The sequence below is a fragment of the Nanorana parkeri genome, unplaced genomic scaffold, assembly GCF_000935625.1.
Source record: "Nanorana parkeri isolate BGI_ZX_2015 unplaced genomic scaffold, ASM93562v1 scaffold21, whole genome shotgun sequence".
NCBI lineage: Eukaryota > Metazoa > Chordata > Amphibia > Anura > Dicroglossidae > Nanorana > Nanorana parkeri.
Window position 1 is genome coordinate 2538386 of NW_017306289.1, and position 15780 is coordinate 2554165.

Here is a 15780-nt window from a genome sequence, read left to right on the forward strand (position 1 = left end):
GTATGCATATATATATATATATGCATTTGCATATATATATACATGTGCATACCCACTGGTATCTCTGAAAATCTTCAGTGTATAGAGCATCATTCCAAGAGAACCACTTCACTCAGGATCAGAAAGAGGAAGCAGTAGCATCAGCAGTTCACTCCACTTTGACTCAATTGATACAAACCATAATGGAGGGTGTGTTACTAAGCTGAAAATGATCACTAGACAAATATTTATAAATATTCATAGTACCGAAAGTTTAATAAATGAAAATAAAAAATAAAAAAAATCATAAGTAAAACCAAATCAAAATACATGCTTAAGCTGCCCATACACCTTACAACCATCGCACAACGAAAGTAAGGTAAGGTTGTAAGGTGATTAAAATTTCGTACGACCTGCCCATCTTGGACAGGCAGATCATACTTGCGATCATCGCAAGCCCTCCCCGCTGAGGGGAGGGCTTGCCGATAATTGCAATGCTGAGCGGGCAGTGTGCGGCTTTTGCCTTGCGATCGCGCTACCAACCCGCCGAAAATCGTACGATTTTCGCCGGGTTTTATAGCGTGCTCGTAAGACCAAAGTTGTGCGACCGTACAGTAAATGGGATAGAACGCTGCCCATACACCTGCCGATTATCGTCAGGTGTATGGGCACATTTAGGGTAACTTGCTCTACCAATCATGGTAAGCGTGCTACACTGGGAGTTTTTTTAAATCAGCTGGAAAAAGCCTGGTGATCTGTTATTAAAGTGGAATTCCAGCCAAAGCTTTTTCCTCCTAGTTTTCAATAGAACAGGTAAGAGTCGTCTGTCAGGTGTGTTTTGCTGCTTGTGTCCCCATTAGGTAAATTTCCCTCAGATCTGAAGACACAACAGGAAGGGGGAAGAAATATTCCCAAAACGAGAGAAAATCCTACGTTTGGCACTTATCACTGGAATAGCTACACTCATTTGGGAGATCTCTCCTCAAATTCTGATGTTAGGATTTCCGTCAGTTTCTGTTCCGCTGACAATGGTGAGCAGGGCAAAACATGTAGTGAATCTCCCAAAACATGGTCAGACAGCACGAAAAAACACAAAAACCTAACAGGTGTTTTAACCCTTCCCAACACTACTCCAACTTGAAGAAAATATTTGAATGGTGTTCCACTTATAGCACACCCACTCAAAGACCACTAGACGCACAATCTACTGCATTGTGTAGGAAATTGGACCATCTTTCTTAGCACTCTGCATCATGGAACTTTCCTATCTGCAGAACTGCACATATTAAGTCAATCCCACACTGTTGGTTGCAGTGTGGGATACAGAGATTCATGATTATCATTCATCAGCAATACTAATTGGCCGAATTTAGTCGATCGACAGAACAGATTTTCGTTTGAGCATGTGCAGTGTTTGTCTTGCGATTTTTGTTGTATGAAAACGCCACAAATCCATCGATTTTCTTTCTTTGCAAAAAAGTTTTTTTTAACCTGCCTGATAGACAAAATTCGGCCAGTTGTACAGTAATTGCGGTTGTGCATTTCCCATCAATTGGCTGATTATCGAGCAAAACCGCGATCGCGGATGAAAATCGAATGATAATTGTATGTTGTATGGGCACCTTTAGTCCCCGAATAAAAAAACAAGCATAACCTTTAGTAAAGCATACAATCTGGCTCTGTAACACTAAGTTTTTGGATTTGACACCTAAAGTTAGGGCTGAGACCGGGGAAGGGGGGGGATCATCATACCTGCTGTATTGGCAATGCTGATGTGCTAAGGCCAGATTACCTGCTGCTGATTGGACCATGTTCTCCCTGCGGCCCCAGTCTGTCTGTTTCATTGTGGCTTCCTCATGACCAGTCAAACCCTAGCCAGCTGCACAGGGGCATGCTGTACAGCAACATAGGTCTTAGGTGTCAGGTGAGTAAAGGATCGTCAGGTAAGGAGGTTGTGGACAGTTCTGGCATAGCAACGGCAAAGGTTTGGGGGAAGTGAGTTGGGCTACCGAGAGGTGAGCTGCGGGTAGGGGTGGTTAACTGGGGAAGGGGGGGGAGCAGGAAATAGAATTTCTAAAAGGGGGATATTCTGCGAAAAGGTAAGCTATGGGGAGGGAACGTGTACTGCCAGAGGGGAGCTACTCAGAGTTGAGGATGGTGACTTGTAAGGGTGGCACTGAATTTACTGCCACATTCCTCCAGATTATTATACTATAAGATTGTGATTACCTTTCAAATCTGGGCGATGACGTATGCCAACCGATACAAAAAAGCAATCCATATCCACATGAATAATGCATTTCTGGCACTTTGGAGGGCTAGAAACACATGTACCTAATGACAAGGCAGAAGAAGAGAATTATAATATTTCATGTAATATTGCTTTAAAAAAATAGAATTAGCCATTTATTTAATTTCCAGCTACAGCAGACCTTATATTGAAAGACCTCTAAGTTGGCAAAATACTGAAGACATAACAATTTCTCACAAATTCACAGAAATAAATAACAGAGGCTAACAAGTTAGGGAAATTTGCAAATGCATTTGTCTTCGGCAATTTCATATTACCACAATCCAGTGCCAAAAATCACAATTTAAATATAACAAGATATGTTCATTTTAGAACAACCGAGATCGATTTTCATGCTTCAATTATTCTGCAGTCTATTGCAAAATAACTATATAACTAGAAACTTAAGTTACATCACAATATGCATTTCATTATTTTTAAATACTATACATATCATATCTTTTTCAATTAACCCCTCTCCTATTCCATAACAAATTTGCTCTTTATGTACTATGTGATCCTAATGCCTACAAAAATGAATTTGTACTGCATAGTTGCAACGTCAGTAAAATTTACAGAGGTTTTCTTTTCAGCTTTCTAAAATGGATTCAGCAATCTGCTATTTCAGCACCCCCTTTAAAACAGCAAGATTTTAAATCATTTTAATGAACCAAGTCCATCCAGACTGTAATAAAAGTCCTTTATGCAGGCATGAATAACAAGGTGCCCGCCCAAACCTGCTTTCATCCTGCAGACCAATGGCAGAGCGTGATACAACTACACACAACTATATACTGTAAGAACGTGCTTTTCAGCTAAGGAAAATAACGCCTTTAATATCATATGGATCCCTTTTTTTTTTTTTTTACTTGTGTGGAAGCCATATCCACTCAGTGCTATTAACTTATAAGAATTCTCTTTTAGACCCTTTACAGTGTAGGTGATTCCAAAAAACAGCCATTCATACCATGAGCCCTTTGAAAGATTGCTGGAGACTTCAAATTGTAATAGTTACAAATTCTAATATATGCTGCTTTATTATAGCTGAGAATCTTTGGTTATCCTCTCTTCCACAGAAAATCAAGGTCTTACATTAGCTTGGACCTCCTTGGAACTCTGAGCTTTTAGATTTCCCATTGTAAAGTATTTCCTCATCCATTCAGGATGCGTGGGCAGTGCATTACTATGAAATCCATTCAGCAACGAATCAATTGTTAACATAAGAACTCCTCGGTCTGCTCCTTGACCTTCTAGGTGTATTTCTTTAAAAACAACCTCTTCTATCTCCACCTAAGCCCTCATTCACACTGTAAATCGGCCCGCACGTACAGCTCCGTACCAAGCAACTCCCGGGAAGGACAGGTGCTGCGTGTGATTACTACGCAGCCCCCGTCCTTCTCTATGGGACTACGCGGTTGTACACCCGCCTAAGCTCACCCACCCTGCACGTCCATGCGGGTGAGCGTACTCGTACACTGACAGGATGGATCCTGTCTGCGTCCGAGCCAGGAAACACGCACCCCTACGGACCTGCACTTGAGGTGATCACACGCAGCACCTGTCCTTCCTGGGAGGTACAGCCCTGCACGTAGCACGGAGCTGTACCTGCAAGCCGGTTACAGTGTAAATGAGGCCTAAGGGTCTCTGGTCTCGTTCAAAAACAAGCCACTTTTTTTAGTCTGATACAGAGATTCATGATTATCGTTCATCAGCAATACTAATTGGCCGAATTTAGTCGATCGACAGAACAGATTTTCGTTTGAGCATGTGCAGTGTTTGTCTTGCGATTTTTGTTGTATGAAAACGCCACAAATCCATCGATTTTCTTTCTTTGCAAAAAAGTTTTTTTTAACCTGCCTGATAGACAAAATTCGGCCAGTTGTACAGTAATTGCGGTTGTGCATTTCCCATCAATTGGCTGATTATCGAGCAAAACCGCGATCGCGGATGAAAATCGAATGATAATTGTATGTTGTATGGGCACCTTTAGTCCCCGAATAAAAAAACAAGCATAACCTTTAGTAAAGCATACAATCTGGCTCTGTAACACTTTTTATTCAGATGATGTATCATGACTCATACAGGTTAAAGGAAATGGAGGATCACCAGCACTCAGAGGATAACGATAAAATCTTTGTGTTTTTATTCATTAAAAACAGTGTCACATACATCAAATAGCTAACGTTTCGGGGCCACGCAGGGTCCCTTCATCAGGGTCTCACTATGTCGCACTGATGAAGGAAACGCTGCATGGCCCCAAAACGTTGGCTGTTTGATGTATGTCAAGCTGTGTTTTAATAAATGAACACCAAGCTTTAAACGTTATCTTCTGAGTGCTGGTGAGCCTCTATTTCCTTGAACTTGAAGACCATCCGTGCTTATCACTGCGAGCACCATATCTGCTATTGGTTCCAGACGCTGTAAGGAGATCAGGGGACATATTTGTACACTTCATAACTGATACAGACGCAATTTGTCACATGCACAAAAGACACACTGATCTACTGATCAACTGCCTTCCCAGAGAGCAGTGTCACCAATAGTGATGGGCTTGGGGCGTGTTCGCACCTCCACGTGCCAAGCCCGCCAGGAAGCCGACAGCGTGCAGCGCCAATCACAGGCACCGAGACATTTCCCCGATCTGTGCAGTTGCGGACCGGGAACAATGTCTCAGTACCCGTGATTGGGGATGCGCGCTGTCAGCTTCCTGGCGGGCTCGGCACGTGGAGCTGCGAACACGCCAGAGCCTATCACTAGTCACCAGACTGAGCTGCTAAAATGAACAGGGACGGTGGGGTAAGGATGGTCACAAAAGAGCAGATGTCTACAGGACCAATCACCAGCAAAGAACTGTCTATTCTCCGTCGTGTTGGAAGTCACTGCAAATGGACATGCCAAGGACATGCCATCTTCTCAGAATTTGGAAAATCTGTGTGTGGGCCATATAACTGCAGGTGGAATCAGACCTTAAAAACAGTCACCTAACCCTTGTAATGCCACAAATAATAACATGAGACAGTCAAAGGCTTAAAAACAAGCTCACCCCTAAATTAGCAGTTGCAAGTTTTTATTTTAAATTTCAGCCATATGCTTTTGTCTTTTATGTGGGAGTGATTTTGAAAAAAAACAACACATGATCATTTCTACAACCATCATTATTCCCATCCTATTCCCAGATTTTACTTAGATCCTTTGGGAGCCTTGGACCTCAGCAGAACATCTGGCAACTATAGCGAAAAAACACGCAGCAGATTTATTTATGCACCTTAATGCCTATTAAACACGTTAAGAGTAGAAAAATCATCTTAGATTCTTCGTTTTAGTGTAACTCTAAAATGATTAGGTAGAAAAGATTTTAAAGCCATCACTATATGGCTTTCCCTAGATGTGTTTCCCATTTATTAACACAATATAGTTTCTTTTCTTTCATTTAAATATAATTTTTTGCAGATTCTATTGTATTTTTGTGCATTAGTACATATTATATCTGTAAAGAATAAGTCAAGGCAACTGGACTTGCTGTATTTTTCTGGAAGACGTTTCACTGGTCATCCAACCAGCTTTCTCAATTCTGACCAGTGAAAAGTCTTCAAGAAAAATACAGCAAGTCCAGTTCTTTACAGATATACCATGACCTGCATGAATGAGAACCTTCACAGACATATACGTATACAGTAAAAGGGAGAGGAACCCCCTTTAGCTCTTGTATGCCTTTACCCTAGCTTACAAGACACCTACTAACACTTTGTGGCGATCTTTGGAGAATAACAGCAACAAAGGAGCTTTAGTGCTTGAGCAGGGTTAAAAGATGACTTTCAAAATGCAAATGTAACAAACCAGACTATACATACCTGTTTTTAACTTTTTTAATCTCTCCCGACCAGGAAAAATGCCATTACTCTGAGTCTGCAGATCACGGACAAATTCTGTGAACTCACACTTCCATGTTGCTATGTGATGAAGTCGAGAATGAGAATAAAAGTCTGAAATAAAATTAGAGTCAGCTGTTTTAGGCAGCTGCGGAGAGGCCGCCTTGGTAGGCAAATGCATGGTAGTGCTTTTTGTGCTGGAAGGCCCCTGGAGAGAGTGGTGAGCACCATTGAGTTTATTATTATTATTGTGCAAATATGAGGATGAGGCTGAGTTTAATGCAGTTCTATGAGGGTCACATAGAACATCTGTGTGCCCATTGTTTGGTTGTAACTGCTCTAAAGTGCAGTCTGTAGTGCCTACGCTAGGCTTTTCCTGCTGCAATGAGTGAAGTCTACTTGTGAAAGAGTTACTTGATTGCACTGAGACATCCAGTGACTTTAAGGCACCATTAGAGTTACAGCTATGTCCATTAAATACTGCCATGTTGCCTTTGCTGTTCTGTAATCCATTAAACTGGTGATCATACAATTTTTTCTCCAGATCCCAAAGATCTAAATCTTCTTTTCCTTGTTCAAGGTTTTCTTCATCCTCTTCTTCTAATCCATCCACTCCATTAACTTGATCAGTTTTGTCTGATGAATGATTTCTAGAATGGGGCAGTAATGAAGATTTCAAAATTACAAAATGGACAGATTAAAATTGCAAACAGATTTATTATTCTTCAGTTAAAACAAAGTGAACATATTTACTATTATGTGTGGATTCTTAAAGAAGAATTTTAAACTTAAGTATTCGTTTTGTCTAGGGGGCTCAAATAAAGCAGTTTGAATTAGAGGTGTACCAAAATAAAAGTTTCAAAACCGAAATGAAAAAAATGTCAGGCCGAAACCTAAAATGTTTTTTACTCTAACTTTTTCAAAAAATGTTTAATAATTTATTTTTATTAAATATTTTTATTTTATACTTTACTTTTATGGGCTTCGGGGAAATATTGGTCTAAACAGACCCCTGATATTTCCCTTTTAAAATAGAAAAAAAAAAGAGATTTTCTTTTTCTACAGCCCCTGTTGCAAATAAACAGGAATCCTCTATACCGAGTGTTCCTGTTCATTCATAACTTGAGGACATAGTATGTTTACTATATCCACATCCAAGAATGAACAGCAAGGAATGTAGATCACTCCCATTCATTCATAATTGAGGACATAGTAAACATATTCTGTCCTCAATTATGTACAAACACTCAGCGATCACTGAGTGTTTGTACCCGCTCTCCATCCTGACACGCTGTCACAGTAGGCTGGGTGGGGCAGTGTGGGAGGAGAGCTCAAGCTCCAGCGACAGCAACGAAAGCTGTCTCCACCCACACCGCCGATCCCCGTCCTGAAACGCTGTCACAGAAGACTGGGTGGGGCGGGAGGAGAGCTCAGTCTCCTGTGATAGCAATAGCTGTCTCCGCCCACACCGCCGTTCTACTGATCTGTGACAGGAGGCTGAGCGGTGCGGAGAGACGTCAGCCGCTCACAGCGCTCTCCTCCCACACTGCTCGGCCTCCAGTGACAGTTTCTCTTCTTCCCACTGGGGCATAGAGCAGCAACCAGCGGGGAGGAGAGAAATCAAGGATGCACCGCTATTTCGTCCAAAAAAAATTGCACTTTCGGCATTTTGCACTCACCTTTCTACCCCCCAATACGGTTATGAAATGTCCCTCAGCGTCCTCACGTCTAATGTGGTCCTTAGACCACTGAAGCCCATTAAAGAAAAGACTGCAGGAACCGGTCTAGCAGTCCAGAGGGAGCCACTGGTACCGAGGCCCAGGTAAATAAATCTGCATTAGTTGAGCCCCCCTAGACATAACAAGCACTTAACCCTGGCAGTGCAGCCCACTGGAAGGATAAGATTGTGATTTTCCCAGAGTACTTCTTGCAATATCAAGTACGCAGGTAGCTACTATACATTGTAACATAGTTACATAGGCTACAACAAAAATTCCATCAAGTTCATTAATAATATACAGCTAATGCATGTTATTTAAAAATTAGGTAATACAAAGTTGCTGAGAACACTCACACTTTATGGTTAAAATCTCGAGTGACATTTCTTGACCCGGAGTGGGAATTCTCTGATCTGCATTTGAATGTGAAGTTCAGGCCTTTCTGAACACTAGACTGTTTTGTGTAAAGCTGATACGGTACATAGGAAAGGAGGCGACCAGCTTTTATGCTGTAATAAATATAAGAATAAAAAACAGCATTAATGTTTTTCTAAATAGTTAACAAAATTTGCGGCAACCGTTTAAGTCTGTGCAATTGGCTCAATACAGGTCTTATCTGCTAAGCAAATATTCCAATTATATCCATACATAGAGTTAGTTAAAAATCAGCTGACTCCTATTATGTTACAGCAATTCCAGAACAAGGGGAAAATACAAACGTAGACAAATTTGCTGGTGCCCTTACAGCTCACTGAAACAATGCTTACGTAGTTACATAGTTAGTCAGGTTGCAAAAAGTCCATCAAACTCAACCTATAAGAGGACAAAAAAAAAAAAAAGAAAGAGAAACCTTAAGCAGAACGCTATCCCAGTTACCCACCGTTGATCCAGAGGACATAGTAAAAAAAACCCTATAAAGCATGGCTCAATTTGCTCCGACAGGGGATACAGATTTCCTTTCTGATCCCATAAGGCAATCAGATATTCTCTAGATCAACAATCTCTGATGCTTAATATACCTATAAGAAGTCAATATCCAGTAATATTCTGTACATTTAGGAATACATCCAGATTTTTTTTTTAAAACAGGTAACTGAACTAGCTCCTGGGGAAGTCTATTCCACATTCTTGCAGCTCTAACTGTGAAGAAGCCTTTCCATATGCAAAGGTTAAACCTCTTTTCCTCCAGACGCAAAGAGTGCCCCCTTGTCCTTTGCAGTGACCTTAAAGTGAATAATTTGGCACCAAGCTCACTATATGGACCATTTATGTATTTATACATGGTGATCATGTACCCCCTTAAATCGCCTCTTCTCCAGAGAACAAATTCAGGTCAGCTAATCTTTCCTCATAGCTGAGCTCCTCCATACCTCTTATGAGTATAGTTGCCCTTCTCTCCACTCTCTCCAGTTCCATAACAACCTTTTTGTGAACTGGTGGCCAAAACTGAACTGCATATTCCAGATGAGGTCTTATGAATACTTTGTACAGGGGCAGGATTATGTCTCTATCCCTTCTCAATGCTTCATTGCTCCTGAAACATTATTAAAATAAAAGAAATTGTTTCATGTATACCTGCATCCCTTTGGTATGTCCTTTTCCTGGAGCATATTATGGACATTATGGGTGAAGTAATTCTGGCACATTGGGCTATGCAGCTACCTTCAGGAGATTGGACACTGGCAAACAAAGCTGTAAGAAAGCCTAGTATAACCCCTACCATTTCCATCATGCTCCAGGTGGGTGGTGAAGCAATAGTAGGAGTGGATCATAAGAACAGAGGGGAGAGGTTGTGCCCCTTAAGGTGCCTAAAGAAAAGGGTTTTAAGATTTTTTTTTTTTTTTAAATCAAGGTTTTCTTAATCCTACATAAGGAGCCACAGGGAAAAGTAATTATAGTACATTGGGACGTCCAAAAGCAGTCCAACTGTGTGATGAAAAACACAACAAACAACCCTAACAGGCGCTCAAGTAGAAAGGGTGGCTCACAGAGCTACTTGAAGAACCTTACAGCCGGAGATGGCATCAGATGATGTGTGAAAGTGTGAACAGAAGACCAAACTGAGCTAGTGGAGTGCTCAGTTAGAAGGATGAGCTGCCAAATCCACATGAAGATAGTGGAATGAGAAGCAGGCGGTCTCCTTTATGGGCCCTTAGGAATGATATGACAACAAATATCAGACGGTCTAAAGGAAACTGTAGCTGATGGAGCCTCGGACACTGTGTACCACATTAAGACAGTGAAAGGGAAAACTTCTTGGGTTGTTATGGAAAAGGACAAGAAAACTGAAGAACAATTTTCTGATTGAAGGTGAAAGGTAGAAACACTTTAAGAAGAAAAGAGGCCTTGGACCCCAAAACAATATTTTTTCTGTATAGCACAAGAAAGGGTTCCTTGCAGATTAAAGCTGCCAAGTTGAAAATTTGCCTCGCAAAAGCATGTCTCCCAAAATGTCAACTGGGAGACATGTTTTCTCTGTCAAAGTCCCATGCACCGAAAGAGTTACCAGAAATCCTCACCACACTAATAGGTTGGCATATGAAGTGCAAATCTTCTAGACCAGTGGGAGGAAGGATTTTCCCAGCTCCAATGTCAGAGTAATGAGCCACCAGGTCAAGACAAGCCTGGTTTTGGGGGGGGGGTCAGGAATATGCAATGGTCCAGAGGCTGAGCGTGCAAACATGTGAGAAGAGAGTTTGGAGGTTTTTCTGTGGAAGGATGTCCCTGGACACAGCAGTATTCAGGAGTAGCCCTAAATACTCCAAGCAATGAGTCTGTTCCAGTGCTGACATTTGGAGGTTCAGGATGCACCCGAACCTCTTCAGCATTTGAAGTCTGTCAGACAATGGCTGACAGTGTCTAAGTCAACTGTTCCAAGAGAAGGTTGTCCAGGTATCCTAATATGGGGATGCCCTGAGAACGAAATAGAGCAAGTAAAAGATTTAGCACCTTGGTTAAAACTCAAGGTACAATTGAGAGACCAAAAGGAAGGGCAACAAATTTGTAATGTAGGGTGCCCGCCACAAAACTCAGGAACCGTTGATGTGCCATAAAAAGGGGACATGCAAGTAGGCATCTCTGAAGTCCACAGAGGGTGATAAGTCTCCTGGCTGGACAAAAGCAATTACTAACCTTGTAGGTTCAATATGGAAAGTTTGTACCAGAAGGAAGGTGTTGAGAACCTTTAGATCCAGAATCGACAAATACACCCATTTCGATTAGGGGACTGTAAACAGGTTTGAGTAGAAACCCCAGAACCTCTCTTCTTCCGGAACAGGGGGCAATGACCCCTTGAAAGATCTAAACCAGAGCAGTGTGTAGATCAGCTAGTCTTTGCGGGGACATTGACAGGTTTGATCAAATTACGCAGGGCAGAGGCAGTGTTTGAAATTCTAGCTTGCAGTCCCTGGATACCACGTTCTGGACTCATGTGTCCAAAATGTCTCAGAACCAGGAGGCTGCAGAGACCAACAGACATCAACCCACTCTGATAAGTGGAGTGTCCCCTTATTGCAAGGACTTGTTCTTGAGTTTGCAAGAATTGGGAGTTCAGGATTTGCAGCAGAACAGAGTCTCAGGCTTTGATTGGGACACTTGGCAGAAAAAAGAAACTCTTTTTGGCCTCAGAGGTAAACATTTTCCAGCCTGATGCTCGGCTTACTTTTACTGGAGCAAAGGGATGTCCTTTCTCCCAGTAGTATCCTTGATAAGTTTGCAGGGATTTGTCAAATAGGTGTTACCCATTGATGGGCATACGCAATAAGCGTTTCTTGCTACAATGCTCCACATATCAGCATTTGAGTCAAAAGGTCTTCTGCATGTGTACCGAAAGGAGACCAATTCTATATATTAGGTGTGTAATATCCACTAGCCCGTCAACCCTGTAGTGTAAGGCACAGGCATACGCAGTTGCTGGTTTGCTTTTCTCAAAAGGAGAGAATATGTCCATTCTCCTAGAACACTAGCAATTAAGGAAATTAACATATGTCTATAGGACTTTCTAGACATCTATCCCGCAAGTCTGGCCAAGCCCTACTAGACGATGACACGATTGGCCCTGATGTATCTTCCCAGTAAATTGCTTTAAATTTCCCTGACTTTCCTCAACAAAATTAGAAAATCGGGGATCAGCCCTCTCTCCTTCAATGCCAAAAATGTAATTTTTTTTTTTCCAATCAAGAATTTTTTTATTGTATTTTTGTTGTACAATACATAACATCAGTCCAACATATCAGTGACGAAGGTTCACGTGTGATGGCAAGATATGGACAAAGCTATGCGCGGTCGGTTTTCCAGCCAGACAAAGTTAAAGATTTGGCGCTGTAGGATTCTAAGTCTGTGACGTGGTACAGAGATTGGGAGGACCCTGAAGAAGTAGAGTAGTTTTGGCAAGTAAGTCATCTTGATGGCGGATATCCTCCCTAGCCAGGACAAAGTATAGTGCGACCAGGTACGGAGCAGTTGTGTGAGACAAGAAAATAATGCTGGGTAATTCGCCTCAAATAGGGAATCATAGGTAGCTGTTAGTCGGATGCCTAAGTAACGCAAGGCCCGGGGCTCCCACACAAATGGGAATGTGGTTTGGAGGGTGTCCACTAGTGGGGGTGGCAATGTCACGTTAAGGGCTTTAGATTTATGTGGATTAACTCTCAAACCGGATGCAGTCTCGTGTTGGTCTAAAATGGTGAACAGGTTTGGCAGGGAGATGGTCGGGTTCGTGATGAATAACAGTATGTCATCTGCGAACAAACTAAGTTTATGTTGGTGACCTGCTATGGAGAGACCATGCTGAGGCCGTCTGGAAGGCAGCCTCTAGCAAAAATGTTATTTTATTATATTATTAAATTATATTTTTTTTCTTACAAACTATTTGAAAGTAACCTGGTATAAAGACACTATTGATGCTTTTTATAGCATGCCTCTTTTTATTTTCCGTTCTCACATACTGCACACACATATAAATAAACATGAAAGGATGCCATGCATGTTTTCCTAGCAATCTTGCTAATGTCTTAGCATGACCTGCTTTGGTAAACTTACGGTATCAATACATATCTTAGATCGATTAGAGAAATCAAAACTGAAATACCTATCTGTAATCCACTCAGGACGGACAACCTTCTCATCTTTTAGCTCCTTTATTTTGTTGTTGGGGAGATTTGTGGCAATAATGTGTGTTGTTTTGGAACGGGAATAATAAAGATGATATTGACCTCCATGCACCATCATTAGATGACGCAGCTGATCTGCAGTAGGATCTGAAACAAAAACAAAAAACAAAATTGAGTTTGATTTTTAACAACTATTCCTTTTTGAAGTGGCCTTTTCCCCATTGGGAAGGACAGAGGCTTTACAAGCAGTGAGGTTAGCCTCTGCTCTGCAAACCTCTTATACTGTTATTAATGTTGCCAAAACAGCTAGACCGAACTCTGATATAGTCCTCCTTCACACTCCTTGTGAGCAGGATTCTGTACACAGACACATAGAGCAATTACATACCAGTTTTCCATGCATTTCATCCCAGCAAAATATAGACAGACCAGCACCAATACTGGTCCTTGTAAAATAACAACAATTAGGGCTCTGGTGACATCACTAAATTTATACTACCACGACATTCTACAAGGGTACAATGGATCCTACATGCTGGCCTTGCATACCAATGTTTTCAAAAGTGGAGCACCAAAATTTAAACTATGGGTTAATTTCTGTAAAAATGCCATTGTATCATTTTTGTTTACAACATTAAATAAAATCATTTTTTTTTAAATCACCATAACATTACCTAGTAGTAATGTTTCAAATTGTTACATATTTTAAACCATAGGATTTGAGAAATCATCATGGTTATAACTGGGTGCCTGAAAGAATAATGCCTATTGATTTGCACAGATTTATGCAAGTGTCTTCACCCGCTACAACACTGCACACTCTAAGCTATTTAATGGCATCAATCACTAAATAGTATTTCTAAAAACAATGAAAGTCTATGCAGTTAGGATATGTTTGCATTAGAGCTGGCCCTGATCCATAAGCATCTCATAGAATACAAAGGGTATTTGAACAGAGTAAAACAGGATGCGCTAGTGTGAATGTTGCCAAGCAACCATGTGCTTGATGCAGGCAGAATACGCATTGTAGAGAACTCTGAATTGCCTGTAAATTGTGAATGAAAACCTGCAGAGGCTTCTAACTAGCATGTAACACACTTCCATCAAACACACCATCCTGGTTTGCGATTTAAAAAGTTACTTGTAAAGCACCAGGCCATTTTTTAGCTAAGGTCATAATTAGTATCAAGGTGGAAGTTAGTACTATATCCAATCAGTGTAATAAAGAGTCTAGGAGACATCAAAGTAAATCTGACATTAGATGCTAAGAAAGCCTCGAGAGACAAAAAAACGGTAGAAAGTTCCATTGTTGTGGGGTGTTCCTACTGTTCACGGGGCTTAGAATTACACTATATATTGCTCTCCCTCATTTTTTCTCCTGCCTGATCCACATATTGTATTTTTGAGGGGGAAAAAAGGTGTACTCTGATTATCTGGAAAAGATCTTCCAAAAATGCAAGAGACTTTCTTCCATTTAAACCCTTAAGGAGCCTTTCGCTGTCAACCCTTAAGGACCCTTTTGCTGCCACATTTTAGGCCTGAAAATTACTTCAAACCCCCAAATATTATATATTTTCTGAAAGTCAAGACCCTATAGAATAAAGTGGGGGCAAATGTTTGTGTTGCACAATATTAGCGCAACTCTTTATCAAAGCCCAAAATGTTTTGAAAAATGCACTTAAGTTAAATTTAGTGCCCCAAAACACAATAGAATGCCCATTTTGTGGGTAAAATACAAACGAAGTTACAATGAGTAAATAGATACCCAACATGTGAAACAGCGACAAATTTCAGTACCCCAAAAGACGACACTTTTAAAGCCCCTACAGGTCATCCGTTTAGGAATATGCATAAATTGTGGCCCTAGAATTATTGCTCTCACTCTGGCATGTGCAGCGATATCCAACATGTGTAGCCCGATCATTGTTTTCTTATGTAGGCGCACCTCATGTGTTTCTGTGAATAGAGGCGTGCTCGCGTGGGCGAGGGACTTTAAACTTTTTTTTAAAACTATTTTTACATTTTATTTATTATTTTTGAAAACTTTTTTAAAAATATTTTTTACTGTAATTGCTATGACATCGGGGGCTTACAAGCCCACTATGCGATAGCATGTTGGTGGTGACAGGTACTCTAAGGTTATCCTGGGGGTCCAAAAGACCCCTAGTATCACCTTTCCATTTTAAATAAGCTATTGAAGTGCAGATCGCACTTCAGTAGCTCATTGCTCAGCTTCAGAAGCCAAGTAATAACAGCTCAGGGACCGGAAGTGATGTAATACTCTTCGCTCCCGGTCCCATAGAGTGGGGAGGAGATCGTTGAACGGAAGAACGCCACTCTCCTCCACAGCTTCCCGCCGGTACCCGACATGCCCGTAGAAGCGATCTGGCGGCAGCTGAGCTGCCAGAATTGCTTCTATCGTAAAGCTGACTTTACAATTGTAATCAGAGTCCCGGCGGTTTAGACGGGCCCGCTGCCAATGACGTACTCTGTTAGTCAGTGGACGCGAAGGGGGTTAATCTGCTGAAACCCTCCTTAATGCCTGTGTTTGAAGTTTTTGGTTGTGTTGGCAATACATTAGATGAAGCCCTAACTGTTGTAAAAGGAGTCATAAACCTAATTGTGCTTACACATTTTTCTAAAAGGTTTGGATTGAGATTTAGATGTCAATAGGCTCCCTTATTTGTGACCTAATTCTAACTGAATAGATTTTTTAGATTATATTTCTCACACACACAAGAATGCTTTCAGAAATAAAAAAGAAGTGTTGATAGTTTATTTTTATCAATTAACAAAATGGAAAGTAAATGAAC

General features: G+C 41.1%; 1 protein-coding gene across 2 annotated transcripts in view; it reads right to left on the bottom strand.

Annotated features, from left to right (window-relative positions):
* The window catches only part of REV1 (REV1, DNA directed polymerase), a 55270-nt gene that overhangs the window by 32887 nt on the left and 6603 nt on the right, over positions 1-15780 (bottom strand). For both annotated transcript variants that reach the window (XM_018563435.1, XM_018563427.1), the window contains exons 4-7: positions 12946-13114; positions 8213-8365; positions 6121-6788; positions 2209-2313 (exon numbers count right to left, since the gene is read on the bottom strand). In XM_018563435.1, the coding sequence (XP_018418937.1) occupies positions 2209-2313; positions 6121-6788; positions 8213-8365; positions 12946-13114 (1095 nt within the window). The remainder of the gene's footprint in view (positions 1-2208; positions 2314-6120; positions 6789-8212; positions 8366-12945; positions 13115-15780) is intronic.